Raw genomic sequence first — 20293 nt, 5'->3', positions numbered from 1 at the left:
GTGCTCCTACCACCTCTGGGGGGCTGGAGTTACTGGGACTCCCAGAGGAATTACTGGAAAACAGCCCTTGGCTGGTATGGTGAGCATTCAAATTTATTTGGTTTTTTTCCTAATGAACCCTCCCAAAATCACAAAAGCCTCAGGTCCCATACAAGTCCCTGGGAGGTAACTGCATTTAGCATGATGGCCCCTGCTTGAGTTCCAGACCAGATACAAGGAACAGATCTTTACAAGGAGAGTGGTGAGGCACTGGCACAGGCTGCCCACAGAGGTGGTGGGTGCCCCATCTGTGTAAATATTCAGGTCAGGTTGGGCTGAGTCTGAGCACCCTGGTCTAGCTGAAGATGCAGGAGAGTTTGGGCCAGATGACCTTGAAAGGTCCTTTCCAACCTGGACTATTCTCTGGCTCTATAATACATTTATATCCATTCTATAGATTGGATCTATGTGACACCAGGAGATGTCACTTGTCCCAGGCACTGGCAAGGCAAAGGTCACTGCTCATGTCCAAAACTGCTGGGAGAAACTCTTCCCTGGGAGCACCATTTCCCACACAGGTGGGAAGAGCCCTGTGACAGGGAGGTGGTCCCACCCCGCCACCTCCCCAGGGACAGGGACCAGGCTGAAGTGAGAACCTGGTGGAGCTCAGCCTGGGAATGGCCCCTGGAAAGTAAAGCTGCTGATTTGCTGGTTTTCCAAGCTGACCTACCAATAGCAAAACCATCAAAGCAAGAGACACATTCCTGAGGTCTGACCCAGCACGGCAAAGTCAAGGAAAGATTCCCACTGAACTCCACAGCCACTGGACTGTGGCTACAACACTTACATAGAGCCAAGACTTATTTATTATTTTTCCCCCATGGTTTTAATCAAGACTTCATCCCACTAGGGCTCTGTCTCATCCTGCAACAAGGAAGTCAAATTTATCCTAGGAGTCATTTTAAGACAATAGATAGCCAAATATATATAGTTAGACACATTACCATGTAGGTATAAATACAAGAAACACATATATATTTTATATACATACAAATAACCTCTTGAACTAGAGGCTAGCATAAAAACAGAGTAAACACTGTAATAGTTTTAATTATGCAACATATTCTGCCTAACATATTTATTTTTAATGGCAGTCGTTTTAATAGCTCTAAGGCCCTGAATTAGTCCAATATGTTCTTAACTATGTTCACTTTAAATACAAATGTTAATGACTTTTCCAGAGGGTCCAGTGCCCTGGATGAGCTTGCTACACAGCAGTATATTCTCCTTAGCATGTTTGCTTTTAATAACAGGTTTAATGATGCACTTGGGGCCTTAATAACCATGTTTAGTCACAAAGAGAAAAACCAGCTACAAAATACTTTCTCTAAAAACTAGGCTACAGGGGATTTTGCTGTTTCAAAGCCACACCAGCCATCCTTTAATGTGCCTCTGTGTGTTTTGGCTCTGCCTGCACCCAGGCTGGGGAGCCTGGCCATGGAGGAGCAGCCCTGATCGATTTTTGAGGCTGGTTTTGGGGTGACTTGGGGACCCTGTGCAGCAGCAGAGCTGGTCAGGGTAAAGCAGCACAGCCAAAGGTGGCCTCACCTCCTCCCAGCCGCAGTGCTCAGTGGTGGGTTTGGGGAGACACAGGGCAAATTTCAAAGGGAGGAGTTCCCAGGCTCCAGCAGAGGCATCCTGGGGCTCTCACCGAGAGCTGGCACAGACGTGCCAAAGGGAACGCGTTTGAAAAATCACACCCACCACCCATTTAAAAAAACACAACCAAACACCAAAAAGCACCAGCAGCAACGACAAAACCCCACCTCCTACATTCAGCTTGATGAGAGCTAGAAATACACCAAATTGCGAGGCAGGCAGGTGACAGCTGCTCTCTCCTTTCATGCCCACATCGAGCTGTGGCCCTGCAGCCCCACTCGTGTCAGCCCTCCCGGCTGGGGCTGGGGGCAGGTGGGACCCCCGGGCACATCCATGCCAGCTGAGAGCCGATTCCAGCTCCCCAGAGAGATTCACCCGCTGGTGTGGCTGGCAGGGCTCCTCTCCAGGCTGTGTCCAGACCTGCCCAAGGCCAGAGCTGTGTCCATGAAATCTCTCATGCCCGGGGGATGCTCGGAGCTGCCCCCATGACCTGCGGGCACAGGGCCAGCCCAACCCTTCCCTCTCCACTCAGATTGAAGGGTCACCCCCTCAGGGTGACACAGCTGTCCCCAGAGTGCAGCAGGTCCCCCACAGCATGTGCTGGCAGGGCTGGAGGTACCCCAGGGGCAGCACACGTCTCCCTCCATGCAGAAGCATTCTGGGGCATGCAGCTTGCACCAAAAAACCCCTTATGGTTTGTCCTAAATATAACCATGGCAGACTCTGCCAGGCTTCAGCTCCACTTGCATGAAAAACACTTGCAAGGCTTGAAGCAGCTCTGGTTTGTCTACCTTCTGCCCCAGGGCCTGAGTGAAAAGGGAGGGTGGAATCCAATAGCATGTTGTGCATAAAAAGATTATGCCAAAGATAACCTTATTGCTAATAATAACCCTGGAATCTATCCTGTGAATAGGCCCTATTGAATGCTCGAACACAGGCATTCCTCGGTTAGGTTTTTCTGCCTACAAATATTTCACTCGAGTCTTTAAATACTAATCACAGAATTCAGACGAGGGGGTTTTTATCTTCAAAGTGCTGCAGCGAAAAAAAAAAAATTAAAATTAATTCATTAATCAAGTATAATTAAAGGGTATAAAAGATGCCTTTTTCCAGAGCAGGGAGCCAACCAACGCAGCGTGAAGCCACCGTGGGGACTCCAAGCATCTTTCCCACCGCGAACGTGATTTTCCCGGAGCGGTGCCCGGGCAGTAGCTGTGCTTGTTCCCAGCAGCTCTGCTCAAGCTGTCTTCCTGACATGTGTTAGGCTGTATGTCTGCCACGCAGGAAATAGGGTTTGAAGCTCACAGCCAGGAGCAAAAGCTGAGATTGAAGCTTTAATGAAGCTGGGATTGAGTGGCTAGGGTGGTTCAGTGAAGCAGTAAATGCAAACACATTATCACCTGAGAACTTGCTCCAATTTCACACCAATTAACTAGGAATGAGAGAGGAGGGCTGGGGCTGGCTGCAGAGATGGCTGATAATCCTGTGAATGGGCAGAAATGGCTCGAACGCAGACGCGCTTGTGCCAAAACGAGTTTGTTAGATAACGCCAGTCCCGGTAATTTTGTCTTTGGGAGGGAGCATGTCATTACTGGAGCTGCTTTTATTAGCAAATATTAAAAACATTTGCCGAAATACAGTTGCCCGTGAGGGAAGCAGGGGTGGAAAAAGTAATAAAGCAATAGCTGATTATTTTATTCCTCTGCCAATGCGTCATATCGCAGGGGAAGGGAAGGGAAAAGGGGAGAGGGAGGGCCAAAGTCGGCAGCTCATGGAGGGGAATATCCCATCCTCGAGGAGCCCCTCAGGATGCTCAGTTCTGGATTTCAGGTGGGTTTGGCTTCTAATCCACTGCCAGCAGATGTAGGTCTGAACAGGTCCCCAGAGCTCACCTTGGCACCAGCGACGGGGCCCATCCCCGTCCCCTCCACCCAGGAGCCAGCTCACCTTCACTGCACTTTAATATTTGAGTTCTTCCAAATTTTTTCCCTGCCGTGATTATTTTCATCTTAGGAGTTTGAGTGGAAGAAAGACAGCACTTTAGGGGAAGTGCTGTTAAATGGATTTCCATGGATTGAATGCTAAAACAAATCCCACCCTCGGGGCCCCACATCACCCCTCCAGTTACTCCAGTTTCAGTGTCTGGGAGCAACCAGCCAGATCCTCCAGATCCACACCAGCCATGAGACATCCTGCAACCAGGAAGCTGCACTGGAGCAAACTCTTGGATGCAAATAAAATCTTGTTTTTATTTTAAAAAGCATCAGTGATTAAAAAGTTACTGCAAGTGCAAAGGCAAGAAAGCCCTGCTGGGTTTTGTGGTGACACAAGGGGCTGGAGAAGAGCTCAGGAGAAATCCTGTGCTGTGTGGTGAATCCTGGGGAAGGTCTGTGCCCCAAGAGGGGTCCTCAGTGTTCCCCCAGCTCTTCTGTGGCGAGGCAGCTTCCAGGAAGTTGTGTTATTCCTGAGAGCTGCCTGCCCTGCCCTCCAGCAGGGAGCTCGAACACAATAATTGCAAGAAAGGTGCAAACAGAGGAAAAGCAGTGACTGCAATCCTCTCACTCAATATTGAATTACTCCAGGCTACGGGAGGGACAGAGATATCTCCCTTTAAAATCAGGAAAGTGTTTTCTCTGGTGATGAAATCTGGATAGCCAGCAAGGGACCAGGACAAACCATAATACAGTAAAAAACCCAAATATTGTCCACCTCACTAAGAGCCAAGGAGAGTGCTGGGGCTGGCTACTGCTCCTCATCTCCAAGCAAGGTGGGCACTCTGCTCCTTACCCCATCTGAGCCTGACTTTGAGCACCCTGCTCACTTCAGGTCCTCATTCCCTTCTGAACAGATGCGGGAAGGAGGAAAAAGCTGCAGCCTAAGTGAGCAAGGGTCAGTAAGTGCAGAGCCAGGTGCTGGAGGACTCTTTCCCCAGGGCAGGTGGGGCGGGGGGCAGGGGGACACCTTGTTCCAGTCGTTCCAGCCATGGGAAGCGGGGATCTGTGGCATTCCCTGCTTCTGGCATGCAAACCACTCTCCCAAGCAGGAAAAACACTTCCAAGTGGCAGATATCCCATTCCATACACAACGGTGCTCCCGAGCCCCGGTGCAAATCCACAGGGCTCTTCCTGTCCGTGCTCTGCAGCCTGTAATTATCTTAAAGGCAACAATTAAAACTATTGAAACACGTGTGATGGGTTTAGGGAGCAGAGCTTGGCTAATCCCCACAAGCATCCCGGAGGAGCGGAAGCCAGGCGTTCCCAGGGCGCTGGGCTGGGCAGGGCAGGGCAGGGCAGGTGGGGACCAAGGGAGATGCAGGGCACCAAGGCCAGGGTGAGGAGGGGGCAGCAGCCTGGGCACTGTGGGGAGTCCCCCGGGGGGCAGTGAGCAGGCTGGGGGAGCTGCAGGAGGGTCCCCCTGCTCCTCACCTCGACCATTCCCAGGGTGGCACAGAGTCAGTGACAGAACCATCCTCAAAACCTGTTAAATTCTAATTGCAAACTTCAACACCAAAATATTTCATCTTCTTTTTCCCGTGTCAGTCCAGGAATTATCACAGTGAGTCCTGCTCCATTCCCTATGTTAGATACCAAAATAAAGCCATGCTCAAACACAGCCCCTTCTCTCTTTCCCACTTTTACTGCAGCATCGAGCTGCTGTTTCATTTCCTGAGCAAAAAATTCTGCAAATACCTGTCATGCTCTACTTGAGGTGTCCCAAGGCAAGAGCAACGAGATGAATAGTGAGGAATTGCACAAAACATCACTGACTTGTGCTCATCACTTATTAATTGATTTGTTTTTCGGGAATCATTAGTTTTGCTATTTTTCTGAAAGCACCACCCTCCTGGAGCCACGTTATGTGGGATTTTCTGCTCTGCTTTCTTTAAGAATTGGTTTCTAACCTGCCCTAAAAGTGCTGAACCAGCTTTGGGAGCCTGAAAATGCAGGGAACTACAGAGCAAAAAAGAGAACACAAACTCTTTGTTCTCAGTATCTCGTGATCTTAAAGTGCTCGGGGTGATCTCAGGGGTGTCAGGGCAAGGACAGAGGCACACAGGGCAGCTGCTCACTCGTCTTTTCCAGCCCTCTTGTTCTGCTTTTCATCTCCCCCATAACACCTTTTTTTTTTTTGATATGGTGTTGTAAATATTCCTAGAATTTGAAAATTTTCTACATTTCCTTCATTTCCCAAAATTGAAACACAATTTTAACCATTTGAGCTAAAAGTGAGTAATTTTCCCTTTAAAAAACCTTTTTTAAGGCTCTTTTTATTTCAGTTTCTGCTCAAAAGAAGCTCACATTTGCTGAAAAGAAAAATAATCTTTTGATTCAATACAAACAAATTCAAACTCCTTTTTAATTAAGCATTTAATTTCTGAATGCTTACTTTTTTTCCTCCTTTTTTTCATCCCATTTCTCCCCCTTTCTCATTTTTAAAATGCAAATAATTGAGAAAAAAATCCCTTCTGAGCCACTTCTGTTGCTGCTGCCACCAACAGCCCCAAAGATGCTCCCAGCCCCATGCTCCCCTCACCAGGGAAGGAGTCTCAGAGTGTCCCAGACCCCTTCTTGTGTTCCCAATTCTTTGTGGATAATAATCCAGCTGCATCAAAATCACAGGACAGCCATGGGGCTGAATGAAGACAGAAAAATCCATAGCAAATCCAGCCTTGACAGGACCCCAAAAGGGCTGGGGCTGCTTTATGAACTGTGTCAGGAGCTATCAAGGCAGAGGAGCATCACCCTGGGTGACCAAAGTGCTGCTGCACTGCCCCAAATCGAGGATCCCCTCACAGGCAATGTGTCTGTCTCATATCCTTTGTGTATTTATTACACAAATTCTACAAATCTCAGGTTATAAATTACTCACGTGCATAATTAAAGGTTTCCATTCACAAACAAACAAAACAAAACAAAAATATATGCAGCTGTTGAACACAGAAACTTTTCCCTCATGGGCCATCTCTGACCAAGGCATCCTCTGAGTGAGCTGCATCTTCCCCCACCACTCTCATAAGCTGCACAGCAGCCAGCCATTGTATTTCCATGTATTTATTGAGTTACAGCAGTATTTTAGGTAAGTGAAGCCCAGTTGCCTTTAAGGGCAGAAAAAATTTGGGCTTAGGTGTCATTCAGTGTTGTGGTCAAATGGGAAATTTTATTTGGTGGTTGCTTTCCATCACGTGAGTGTCTGACATTTTATTTGCATTTCTAGAGGGCTTTAGTGTATTTTAAGATGGCAAAAAGAGAGGGCAGCAGGGCTGGGGGGAAGCTCCAGCAGCACACCCTGATTTGGGAGATTAATAATGACCAGATGAGAAGCACAGGGATGGGGATTTACAGCAGTGTCTGGTTTTTCACAGCAAGAGTGAAAAAAACTGGGGAAAGCAAGAAACAAGTAGGCATGGAGAGAGAGGCATGAAATCCTATCTCCAGCTACTCAGATCAAAATGTTCATAAGGCAACGAGTTTCTTCTGGGCATGATGAATGCATCAGGAGGATGTTCAGCAGCCTGTGTAGCCCAGAGATCAAACAAAGTGATCTCCTCTGCCTTTTAAATGTATGAAGCTGAGAGATCTTAAGGGCAAATAAACTTTGATTGCAGGGCTGAGATCTTGGAAGTCACATTCCTTTAATTTCCTTGGGCTGGTTGCCTTCCCTGTGAAGGACATGCACAGGGTAGTGAGTTTTCAATGGAAACTGGTTTTGCCTCATTTTCCACTTCTCTCCTGTTACAAGGAAAGAAGTGCAGAGCTCCAGAGGCCTACCTGCCTCTTCCTATGCAGACAGAAAGGGCTGGGTGTCTGTTTTTAATTACAGCCTGAAAGAACTGCATTTAAAAGACAACAGAAAGCTATTTAATTAATACTTATCATTAGCACACATAGGAATGCCTAGCAGCAAATTGCAACAACAAAGCAATTCCTTTTTACTTTTTTTTCCTTGCACTTTGGATAAATTCAAAAAAATAAGAGTAAACAAATGGTTTGCACCACGTCTGAGATGACATTTTACAGAGTGAGAGTAGTGGGAGTGTAGGTATCACCCTAGGAGAGCAGAGATGTCTGAGCAGCCTTCTCCATCTCCAGTTTTTCAATCTCCAGCTCTCTTGGCCAAGAAGCTTATCTTCATCCATCCATCTATCTATCCTTCTATCTCAGCATTTACACCGGGCTCATCCCCATGTCTGAGCGCCTACTTGTCTTCATACCTGTCCATAAATTACATGAGGGCCCCAGGGCATTATAAATAATAATTCAGCTCCCAAACCTTCAGAACACTGTTTTAAAGCATTGGCTTATAATTCACCACCTTGTGGGCTCCTCCCAGCTCATAAAAGGAGCAGAAGGACGTGACAGCCCAGTCAGTGGGGTAATTGCCCAGAGATCAATTCATTGGGTGGCCACGAGCTGGAAGATGGGGATGGACATTGTGACAAAGCTCAGGGGAAGGCTGGACTGCTCTCATGGGAAAAAGAATCCTCACCCACAGCTCCTTTGGGATTTTATATTCCTCTCAATTTTATTTCAGGCAGAGCAGCAGTCAGCCAGTCATCCCATGTCCTCCTTTAGTGAATAGATCTCTTAATGGAACTCTTAGTGATGGGAGTGCTGAACCACAGCACGGCTCTGCTGGCAGATGAAGCCCCCATAGGGCACAGAGGCAGATGGCTTAGAGGGCAGACCCCACCTGCAGTCCAACAGATCCCAAACCACACCAGGACAGGCCCCCAGTCCCTTGCTGGATACACCAACTACAGGTGGGTTTGGCTCAGGACAGCAAGTTGCTTTGGTACATGTGAGTTATTGAGGAGAAACCCCAGCTGAGCTATGACCGTGTTCCTCTATCTCAACACATTCCATCTCCATCCTAAGATATTACTTTCTACTTGAGGTAGGAGTTGGGAACATGTCCCAGCCATGTCTTTCAGTGTCCCCATGGAGTGTGGTCACCAGTTTGTGGGTATCACTATCTCCTGGGTCACCTGTCAGACAGGCCTGGGGTCAGGGACCCGAAACTGGAATTTTTGCTGGAGAAAAGCAAGAGCAGGTGATGTATGAGATCAACTATTTGACAAGCCTGTCCTGGGTTTGTGATCAGCTCTGGAAAGTGCAGGACTGAAATACCATCAACCCCAGGAACACGTGAAGCTGCCAGAGCCTGCAGCCACCCATCAGTGCTGGGTGAGGAGGTGCCACTTTTTGTGTGACTTTCCTCCCTCCATTTCCCATCTTTCCATCAAACCTTCCCTTTCAGACAGAGACCCAAGGATGAGCAGGCAGAGCCCCAAGCACCAGTTCTGGGGACAGAGTGGGAACTCCAGTGTGAGAGTGGCCATGGATGCCATGGTCCCTGAGCAGGCTGGGACAAAGCACACCCAGGGGCCAGGTTCACTCCCACATCCCAGGCACCGGGCTGGCACACATGGCTGTGCACTGCCCTCTCTGGGAGCACAGCCCCTCTGCAAGCCAAGCCTGTCTTGCTCCCTCTGCCTTGGCTCCAGGCATGGAACAGGCTTTTCCTGCTGTTCTTCTGCTCCAGAGATCTCAGAGAGGGCTTCATAGTGTCCTGTCCTAAAAAAAGGTCTGATTTGGGCTGGGGGAGATGTAGCATCCTCACCCCATAAGGTATCCTCAGGGATGGTTGAGAATTAAACTCCTTTTCAGCCTGCAATGAGGCTGGACCCTTTACTCATCCTACTGCTTGAGGGCACTGGGATGGGAGCATGGAATGCATTTGTCACACTTTCTGCTTGCAAAACACACCAGGATTTTGGCAGGCTGCAAGTCCAGCCCCACTCACCCCATCCTTCACAGTGCTCCCCAGTGAGGGCTTGGGGTCTTGCCAGCCAGGTTTGCAACCAACTGCAGAACTGGGTGCAATTTTGGGCCTCTCCCCTCTCGCAAGGTGTCCTGAGATATGATTAAGAGCTAAATTGCAACTGGGCCTGGCTGAGAACCACATGATTTGGGGAGGCAGCTGTTAAGGGCAGTGGAGTCCAATGAATATAACACCTGCATCAATGAAAGAGGAAACTGATCATGGGGGTCAAAATGGATTGGGAAGTTTCTTACTGCCACCCCCAGAGATGTGCTGACCACCCCCAGTGCAAAGCCATGCTTTGGGGGAGGGTTATTTGTGAGGATGAAGGCGCTGATTAAATAAGAGGTATTTTGACGGTTTGGCTCTTAAAGAAGGGTGAATGATGGCCTCATGAAACATCATTCCTGGACCCCACCTCCCAGCTGCTCAATCCCTGCAAGTAGAGCTGCTAGCATCAAAAACATCCAAGCGCTGTGTGGTTTTTACATCACTCTCAGCTAAGCTGTTTCCCTCATCCCCGTTAATTGGGATGGGGCAGCCTCAGCCCCCACCCTGGAGGAGGCACAGGTCCCTCCTCTCCTGCAGGGTTTCGGTGGGATGGAAGGAGGTGGCACAGAGCCAGCTGTGCCAGGGGGAGCCAAGGAAAAGGCTGCCTGGGTGCCAGCAAGGCAGCCTGCAGCCCAGGCCAAGCTTCCCACTCTTCCCGCACATTCTGCAACGTCCCAAGCTGAATCACTTCACAGAATTTACTTTTACCCTGTTAAATGCCACTAAACCTTCAAATTAATCCTCCCATTACAGGACTTCCTTTGATGTCAAAGGGGGAATTTTTTTTTTTGATGGCAAAGGGGGATTTTTCCCCCCTGGTATAATTATTCCTATTTTTCTTCCCCCTTTTTTAGGCACAAGAGATTCCTGCCAGATGCATGACTTGTGGAGGCAGCTCCCACACAAGGTATTTATGTATTTATATGTATATGATGAGAACGTGGTATTGAAAGACCTGAAGTTTCAGGCAGAAGATAAAGGGAATTTCCCATTTCCTACTTGTTACAGTGGAAGTTGCCTGGGAAGAGTCTGAAGCAGGACTAGGACAAAAGCTGTGAGATACAGCACTGGAAAACAGCTCTTTAAGAGAAACTTGTCCAGGGAAAACATCTGCTACTTAACACTATCACAAATTTCAATGCCTGGGAACAATTCCTGGCACTGCTTAAACTACAGGGATGGGTAAAGTGGATCCACTCCACTCTTGTATGTGTTTCCTATTGAGCATCTTTGGTGCTATTGGGATTGCTGGGCTGAACATCCCAGCACAGAGCCAGGATCACTGGATAATGCCCAAGGAGCAGGCAGATGTGGGTAGTGCTATGACAGCTTTCTGTAAGAGCCAGTAATGATGGAACAGCCAGGTTTACTCAGAGTTTTAATCAGGTTTTATGATTTATTAGGAGAAAGGGATACAATTGCAGTGCTCTTTACTGAAAATCTTATGAAATTGTCAATATAATTGAACTCTTTACTGAAAATGTTATGAGATAGTCCAATTAGACAGGGAAGTGAATTCTTGCTAATACATCATTGCATGGAGACTCCCAGCATAAGACAGGGCTTTTCTGGGAGAGGAGAATGAGCCTTGGGACACTGTCCAGCTGAGCCCAGAGGTCATGTCTGTGTGACTACCTGCCCTGGGGTGCAGAGTGACCCGCCTGTGCCTCCCACTGCTGTGTCACAGCTTCAATCCGGCCCCGGAGCACCTGTGCCCAGTCCTGTCCCCGCTCCAGGGGAGTGGATCTGGTCTCCATTGCTGTCAGGGCAGAGATTTCAGGCGGGATCTGGGGAGCCAGGCCAGCTCGGAGAATGGCATCCTGAAATTTGGCTGCAGAGGCTGGAGCCAAGCAACACCGGGGGATGCTGGAAAGGAAAGACAAGCAAAGGAAACTTATGATGTAAGTGAGCTGGGGGCTGGAGATGCTGCAGGAGCAAGGGGATAGCGATGGTCCAGTCCCTAATGCTCCTGACCACGGCTGTCCCTACCTGTGTGGCTGTGAGTAGTGGTAGTGAGCAGCCACGGCAGAGTGGGGGCACAGCAGGTACTGGTTCTCCTCCCAGCAGCGCCGCATGGCTCCCACAATGTCCTGGTCAGAGGCTGAGCACGATCCCAGGGTCTCAGAGAGCTGTGGGGAAACAGGGAGGGTCACACAGGGCACCACCCCCCAGCTGGCTTTAGAGCAGGTGCAAATAGAGAGGCTGGAGGATGGGTTCCCCCAGAGACTGAAGGAAAAGGCGTTGCAGTATTTTACAGAAAGAGTGGTCAAATACTGGAATCATCTACCCAGGGAGGTGGTAGAGTCACCATCCCTCGAAGAGTTTAAAAAAAGACTGGATGTGGCACTTGGTGCCATGATCTAGTTGAGGTGTTAGAACATGGGTTGGACTCAATGATCTTAAAGGTCTCTTCCAACCTAGAAATTGTGATTCTGTGATTCTGTGCTGCTGCAGCTGGAGGATGAGGCACTGCTGGAATAAACCCCAGGGATGGAGTGTGGGCAAGAGGTTTCCATCCACAGGTGCTGTGAGAGTGGGAGGGCTCAGCTCCTCACCTCTGCACTGCTGTTTCCATGCTCTGAGGGAGTTTCTGAGCACTTTAAAATCCACCTCAGTGCAACAGTTCTTTTTGCTTTTAATAATAAAATTGTTTTGTATTTATGTTTCTGCAGCACAAGCAGGAGTGGGCACTGGGCAAAGGCTGCTCTGTGAGGGAGAGCACATCAGAAACTGGACAGGAAAATGCAGGATTTTGTACCTGTCCCTCTTACAACTCACATCTTTTGTTTTCTCTTGTACCTCTCTCTGCTTTGTGTTTATGCTCCCCTTTGCTGTAACAGCAAGGCTGAATTGCACCAAACTCAGCAGACCCACTCCCAAACATCCAATTTGTGCCAGCATCCACTGTACAATGCCTCAGTGCATGGCCAAGGATAGGCCAATTTCATATGCTACCTAAATAACTGCAGGTAATTTTAAACTTACTTTGGTGAAGAAGAGAGACCATTCTTAAGAAAAAAAAAGGGGGGGGTAGTATCTCCATGCACACACATGGATATAAAACTGTTCTGGAGTCACGCTTAAATTTTTGGTTGCATATTCTCCATTATGTTTTTTTTTTATTCTGAAAATGAATTGAAAACACCTGGTAGCAATAATCTTACACACACACACAGGCACAGTGTTGTTTGGGTGAGGAACTGACCTTTCTGTGCAAATCCTCTGGCAGCTTCAGCCTTTTTGAGATGTTGAATTGCTCCATCAGAGTTTTTATCAGGTGGCCATCAGAGCCCGAGAGCAGCCAGAGGATCCTCTCCACATTGTAAGGCTCCTGGGATAATAAGGCAAAAGGTGAGGAAATTCAAATGGGGGGAGCATCCTTGTGGATTCTCTGATGTCTCATTAGGGCTGAGGTCCTACCACTGAGTTTTTCTTGGTGGAAATCAGGGTGGGCCTTTTGTCTTCTCTTTGCTCACCTACATCCCAGGACAAGTCTTTGGGAACACAATGTCTTTTGAACCTCTGACCTGTCAGAGCAGTCTGGCAGTGACCATCAGATTAAAACAGAAAATGAAGGGATGGCTGATGAATCAACAGCTTGACCACATCTGTACCATCACTGTGAGGAGCCCAGGCTAATAACACACTGTGTATTGGAGAACCAGACACATCCAGCTGTTTACTCAGTGTTGCAGATGCTGCTGTGAGTCACCCAGCTCCTGCATGACTTAATCAGACACCCAGCTGGCTGCAGGGCTGGCTGATAATCTCCCTGAATTCACAGGGCACATATAGGGCCTGACTGGCCTGTATGGCTGTGGAGCAATCAGCATTGCAACACTGCAGCAGAACTCTGTGCAAGACCATACAGGAGGGTCCCAAACCAATTTCTCTGCCCTGCCTCATTCCTGCACATTTACAAGCCCCAAGAAATATTCATCCAGGTGGTTTGGCTGAGATACCTTGTAGGGACAGACAGGACAAGGACACCAATTTACAGAGTCCTCATCTCACCTCCTAGGCTCAAGTTTGGATAAACTCTTCATAACTTTTAGCAGCTGACAGCGCCTGTGACCTTTTGTCACTCCATCATGTCCTACCTTGTCAAGTCATCAGGACTTACTCAGCCTTTTGTGTCCTTATCAGGGTGTCTTATGGGCTCAGTTCTGTTCTTCATCTTCCCACCATCATCTCCCAGAGCCTCCAGCCTCTAATCTTCAGTCTAGTCTGGGTGTAGCCTGCCCTTTGCTCTGGGCTGTCCCCTGTTTTAGGCTGTCCTGGTCAGTGTGCCTGGACTTCCACGACCTGCTCCTGGGTGCTCCTGACACCCTTTCTCCTGTCCTTCTTTCTGCTGTTCCCACATCCTTCTCACATCTTCCCACATTTCCCCTTCACCCTCCATCCCACCAGCCTTACAGTTTCCATTACAGAACACTGTGGTGACATCAGTAAGTTGAACTGGGCCAGGGCACTGGTGCAAGTACCAGCCTCAATACCTAAGTAAGGCTTTTGCTTGTGTCCCACACCACCAGAGCTCTCCAGGAGAATGTGTTTTGCTTCTGTCCCACACCACCAGAGCTCTCCAGGAGAATGCTGCAGCCCCGTTTGGAGGCCAGGTCATGCTGGGGACCAAGTTTTGGAGTGTGGATATGAGCTCTGTGGCTCTTCCTGACCTCAGGGACAAAGAACAGCCCCTGCTTGGCTGCAAAAGCTCAGTGTCTGCTGGGATCGTCCTGGGATTGCTCCTTGCAAGGTTCATCCACACCAGACTTTCTGCTTCACCTTCAATTCTTCAGGCAGCATCTAACAGGAAAGTTTTCTCTGCCTTATCTTAGTCTGCAGAAGCAGCAACCTAAAGAGGCTGTGCACTCTCCATCTTTGAAGGTTTCCAACACCCAAATGGACAAAGCCCTGAGCAATCCCACTTGACCTCAAGGCTGAATCTGCTTTAAACAAGTCCCAACCAGAGACCTCCTGAATTCCCCTCCAGAACAAATGCTCTCTTTAGCTATGGGAATATGTGCATGGATGCTTCAGATGTGAGGGAACAGTGACATCCCATGCAGCCATGGAGAGGGATGTGCAGAGGGATTCATTCATTTAGCTCCTCAGGAATCTCAGAAAATCTCCTCACCTGACTCTGCCCCCAAGATCCCAAAATCTGGCACTTGCTGACCAGTGCTACTGAAGGGAGATGGACTGAAGAGGAACCCAGTTACCCCTGGAGCTCTGAGGAGCCCCACAAGTTCCTGGCTCAGGAGGAAAGCCAAGCTGCAGAGCACAGCCTGGTGACAGAGGCACAGGGACTTAGTGACTGCAAAGCATGGCAGTGCCTCCAGACTGCCAGGTCCTCCCAGTGTGTTTGAACAGCTTTTGGAAAATCCAGGTAGCTTAAGGCCACAGAGATACAACACCAAGGGTTTCCCACTTTGATCACTCGTTTGGAAGCAGATCCAGTCCCTGGGGATCCCAGGGTGGGAATGAAAGGGGAGGTGTGTGCTTCCAGGTGTTTGGTTTCTGTACCTCCATGGCTTTTCTTTCTGAGGCCTTTCCCTGCCTGCTGGGACTTGTTTTGCTCTGAGCAAGCTGCAGGCAGCCATGAACAAGGCATTTCTTCTGGACTTCTCCACCTCCTTCCTAGTCTCTCCTCTTGCTCTTTGTGGAGCTTTTCAGAAGCATCAACAAAACCCTCAAGACATGATGGCATTTTTTGTTCTCTAGTTGTCCCATGTTGTAGAAATGTCCCTGTCTTGCTAAGTTTACATACAACAATCCCCAGAAATCCAAAACTCAACAATAAAGATCAGAAAGTCAGACCCTGAGAAGTGAAAGAGAAGGAGTTTGATCTACCTCAGCCCAGCAGTCTGTAGCATAAATGGTCAATAGGAGTCACACCTCTGAATGCATCATTGGGTGGCAGAATTTTACAGGTAGAACAGAGTACAAGATTAAAAAAAAAAAAAAACAGCAATATTTTCTATTTTTGCATTTTGGCCAGTTCACTACATACCTGGATATCCATGGCTGAAGCTAAGGTAGCCTTCACACTCTCTGCCAGTGAGAAATCTCCATGTTGAACAGTCCTATGAATGATGTCATTGCTGTTCACCACAGTAACAAGTCGAATTGGGAGACCCATTTTCTGGGCAATACAGCCAGCTAGGGAAAAAAAGTCAAAAAAATGCATGAGTGCTTGATAAAGAAATATGTGAAGGAGATTTAGCAAAGAAGTCATCATACAAATTGATTGAGCATCTAGTTCAGAAGCAGGCAGAAATTATATTCCCTAGCGGACTCTGAGATATCTGACTTCAGGGGCTTGGTAGAGCACAGATTATAAAATCCAGGGATGCAATGCTCCACCTGCCACTGAACACAGACCCTTGCTCATCTTCACTTTTGCTAGTGGACAGGCAGGGGGCAGAGGGTTCAGGCAGCTGACAGGCAAGCAGGAGAGATGAAGATATTTGGCTTTTGCCTCTCTGATGGCAGCCCAGAAGGGCAGTGAATATATAAAATCCTTTATTGCTTTCATAAGACAGTTCTACACCTATTTTGGGACTGAGGCAATCAAGGACTCTCATTTAGAAGGCCAGATTATGCAATTAAGAGTGGTTGTCCTGACCATGCATTACCATGCAAACCAGAGAGGACCAGGCAGGACTCCACACCTCTGTTAATGTCTCACTTAAGAAATCAGAGCCACAGCATTTTCCCTCTTTTCTGCATCAAACACATTCTGTCCTCTCCCAATGTGCCCATCCTCAAGATAGTTACAGTCATCATCAAAGAGTGGTTTGGGTTTTTCTGCACCTTGCAAATCATCAGTGACACCTAAATTGAGTAATAACCATACATGAGTAATAAAATATAAGTGGTTCTGAAGAAATCCTACCAGAGAGTGGGTGTTTTAATAAATAGCAATACCCAGTATCTGCAAAGTGCTTTTGGTCCATAGATCAGAGCATTCTCTCTCTCTTATCTAACCCATCTCTTTTTCCCTTTACCCGTGATATTTCCTCCTCCTCCCGTTGGCACAACAATTTCCACCATGGGCAGCTGGGTGGTATCCAGGGATGGGGCACACTGAAAGTAGGCATAGAAGTAGTGGGCAATCTGCACCATAATCCTGGACCAATTGACAGAATTCAAGCTCATCATGTTGTATTTTCCAGCAAAATCAACATCAGCAAACAGTTCCTTGATGGGCTCATCGATTTCATCGCTGTTCCCATGAGCTGTCAAAAGGAGAAAGGAAAGATTAGATCTGGCAGCAGCAGTGCATCAGGCACGAGGTGTTTCTGCTCAGAAATAGGGCTGGTCTCAAGCCCTGGGGTTTGCTGTGGCCAGGAGCTGCCCATCTGCCCTGAGGGCTGCGTGAACCAGGGCCTGAGTGGCACCCTGTGGATGTCAGGTGGTTTCTGCAGACACAGCACTCTGGGCTGCTGCTTCTACCAAAGATAAACCTGCCAGGAAGGCAAATGCTGCATCCCCTTGTGAGATGCCAAGGTGAGACCAGGCTGAGCAGAGGAGTCCATGGGAACTCAAGCAGCTCAAGCACCCAGTGGTGATGCCCATCCACGGGGATGGCACGGTGGCAGGAGGTGGATCACCCATGAAGGCAGGAGGACAGAGGGAAGGGGTGGCTCCAAATCCCTTTAGTGACAAAAAATGGTGCTGAATTTAGTCCAGCCAAACACCAACCACCTGCATGGAGGCAGCTCTGATCTATGGCCAGGAGGAAAAGAAGCCTTAAACTGCTTGGTTGTCAATCTGGGGATGTTGTCTCCTGTTAGCCACATGTCTGGGCATGGTGATAGCAATGACCCAGCTGGCTGCAGCTGCTAAAGCTGCAAACCCCACTGAGCAGCCCCCTCAGACTTTTAGGGTCAAGGTTTTGACACAGCAGAGCCATAAAGTGAACAGTTCAAACAGCAGTGCCAACCAGCAAAGACGTGGACGTTGTCTTCAATGACAGTGGTCATCTGCAGCTCCTGTATCTGGGTGCAGAGCCCCTTGGGCAGCAGAACAAAGATGTCCAAGTTCTTCTGCCCTCTCACGCTCTCGATGGCCGAGCTCCCCGTGTCCCCTGAAGTCCCTGTTTCAAAGTGAGGAAGCACCAAGAAAAGCAAAATATTGCTGTGTCAATCAAACCTGATCACTGCACTTTAAGAAAAAGATGTAGAGATGCTCCATGAGATGTTTTTGGCCAGAGCAGCCACTCTAGCATTGCCTGGAGATTATGAGGCAATACCATCCTGGGGCATCTTTGGGGAGGGCCGTAGGATGGTGGCTCTCAAGGTAAAGGCCTGCCCAAGAACCTTACCTCCAAGGAGTTATACTCACCCACCAGGATATTGACATGCTTCTGCCTTTTCTCCAAGAAATACTGTAAAAACTGTCCTGTGCAGGACAAGGACAAGTCCTTAAATGCATATGTAACACCATGCCAGAGCTCCAAAATGTTCAGCCCATCTTTCAGCCTGGACAGATGCACAACATTCTTGTGTCTGAATCTGCTGAAGGCCTTGTCAATCAACTCTAAAGGAAAAATGTGTTAAATTAAAGGAGTGTTTTTCTGACCCATGGCTTCCTGCATCTGTGCTCTTTGTGCTCCTGGGTACCTTTCTGCACAACCAAAGGCTCTGTGCAGTGACAGATACCCCAAAAGTTATTTGTGGCTATTCGGAATGAACCAGCCCACCTTCATGCTGTTTGACAGCTCTGTGCTAAGTAATCCCAGGGGACATGCCACACAATGAGAAAACGATATTAAAACATAAAATACAGGAAACCTGAGTTTTATACCAATGTGCTGCTGAGACAGAGGTTGCAGCTGCCCTCTGGTGGAAAAGATCGCTCATAACTGTTAAAAACATTTAAAAATACACATCAAGGCAAGCGTGAAGCAGCAGGGAGGCCCAGCAGTGAGCAGAGCCATAACATCAGCTTGCTGTTGTCACCAGAACCCTTATTTTTAAACAAGGGATACCTTCTCCATTAGTGCCAGCAAGGTGACAAAGGAGAGCAGGCTACAGAAAGGAGCAGGCAACGGGCAGCAGGCTCCTTCTCTAGAGGGCTGTGAAGAGGATGGGAAAGGCAGACAGATGCATCCAGACCCCGCAAATCCTTGTCCACATCCCCACGGGCAGCTCCCCACTCAGCTCACCACTGAGCACATTCCGTGGGACCAGCTCGGCCGGGACGAAGAGGGAGCACAGCTCCTTCACCAGCTCAGGGTAGGAGAGGCTGCTCCACCTTCGCAGGGTGTCCCTGTCCAGCGAGGGGATGCGCCGGGGCATGAAGAGACCCCCATCGGGGGCATAGCCAGAGAAAAGGGCTCCCTCGAAGTCCACGGCCCCCGTGCCTCCCCGTGTGCTGATGTACTCCATGGCTGCTGGGGAGGCACCACAATCACTGCCAGCAACACAAAGCTGTTAGACAAACCTCACACCAGGAACAGGCTCTCAGCCCAAAACAACTCCCTCCAAAACCTCCCCTGTGAGCAGACAGAACTCCCCAGGGGACAAACCACCTCCTCCCACAGGGAGCCGGAGCAGCCGGGGTCAGTGCAGGGCACTCGGCATTTTGCAGAAGGTGGAAAGGCTGCCTGGGATTTATGCCAAGGTCGGAGCCTCCTTGTCCGGCTTTTCCTCTACCCTGCCCGGGGAGACATTCCCGCCTGAGGAAAAGCCCTGACGGCGCACAAGTCGCCGCAGAAGCACGTCATGAACCTTTTGTGGGCTGTTTGCAATAGCTGGAGCTTTAAATTAAAAAAGAGATCGCTACGTTTTCAGAGCAGGCTGATTTTGTTCAAAGGGGTTAAACTAAGGACAGGATTTGACGCAGCGTAGGAAGGGCTGAGCTAAATCCTCCGGACCGGCGCAAATGCCGCCGGCGCTGCTGCGAGCGGCCCGGTCTGCCCCTGCCCCTGTGCCCGGCCCCGCTGTGCCCGGCCCCGCTGTGCCCCCCTCAGGCAGCGCTGCCCCCTCAGCGCGGCTCAGCTCGGCGGGGAAGTGCCCAAAGAAGCTGCGGCCACCGCTTCCAGCCCGGCCACCTTTTGCTCTTGTGCTCACGGAAAATTGTCCCCTCACCGGTGTTCCCGGTGCCGCGGCAGAGACGGGCGGCAGCAAGCCTGGAATGGGGATAAGCGGGAGAGATGGAGCTCGGCTGCTTCTGCCGGTGCCAGGAGCCGGGACAAGGGGCAGCAGGTGCGAGCTGCAGCGAGGGGGAAATCGGGTTAAATATTAGGAGACCGCTTTTAACCAGAGGGTGATCAGGCACAGGGCATGGAGACCTTGTGGTCTCTTGTGTAACCCGGGAGACATTCCGACTTCGAGTGGGGAAATATGGAGAGAACTGATTAATTAAACCATGAGTTTGGAATTAAATTTGCGATTGAAGCTGCTTAAAGAAGGGTTTGAGTCAGGAAACCCCAGAAGTCCCTTGCAGCACAATCAGTCTGGAACTCAGCTCTGCTCAGCCTCGCAGCACCTGTCACATCAGTGGGGAAACTGAGGCACAGGGGAGGGAGGAGACATGCAAAAAAATCCAGTTGTTCGTAGGGAAGGGCTGTGCATCCCTTTGCTGCTTTTTATTTTAATATAATCAGCATTTTTTGAAGGGCAAAGTCAGCACAGGACTGGTGGCTGCACAAACCCAGGACACAGCAGAGTGCTGGAGGAAGCAAAAGGACTTCAGCCCGGGCAGGCAGGAGCTGAGGTACAAAGGATGGCTGATAACAGCCTGCTGTGAGCCACGGAAGCCACATCTGCAGCAAAAG

The 20293-nt window shown here is 49.1% G+C and overlaps 1 protein-coding gene across 10 annotated transcripts; it reads right to left on the bottom strand.

The window, feature by feature from the left end:
- Positions 1-10873: 10873 nt before the first annotated feature.
- Positions 10874-19804, bottom strand: THNSL2 (threonine synthase like 2). Of its 10 annotated transcripts, none has more exons than XM_074540532.1 (9): positions 19568-19804; positions 18680-18927; positions 17857-18051; positions 17456-17608; positions 16518-16748; positions 15521-15669; positions 12716-12841; positions 11500-11639; positions 10874-11376 (listed from the first exon to the last, which is right to left on the bottom strand). In XM_074540532.1, the coding sequence occupies exons 2-9, from the start codon at positions 18900-18902 to the stop codon at positions 11142-11144; spliced, it is 1452 nt and encodes a 483-aa protein (XP_074396633.1). In that variant the 5' UTR covers positions 18903-18927; positions 19568-19804; the 3' UTR covers positions 10874-11141. The 10 variants fall into 10 exon arrangements, with proteins under 10 accessions (XP_074396633.1, XP_014125217.2, XP_074396631.1 ...); XM_014269742.3 differs by having other exon boundaries at positions 19605-19734; XM_074540530.1 differs by having other exon boundaries at positions 18680-18904; positions 19605-19733.
- Between the last annotated feature and the right edge of the window lie 489 nt (positions 19805-20293).

The sequence above is a fragment of the Zonotrichia albicollis genome, chromosome 5 (assembly GCF_047830755.1).
Source record: "Zonotrichia albicollis isolate bZonAlb1 chromosome 5, bZonAlb1.hap1, whole genome shotgun sequence".
Classification (NCBI taxonomy): Eukaryota; Metazoa; Chordata; class Aves; order Passeriformes; family Passerellidae; genus Zonotrichia; species Zonotrichia albicollis.
The sequence above is the reverse complement of the archived record's forward strand: the minus strand, read 5'-3'. Positions and strand labels throughout refer to the sequence as shown.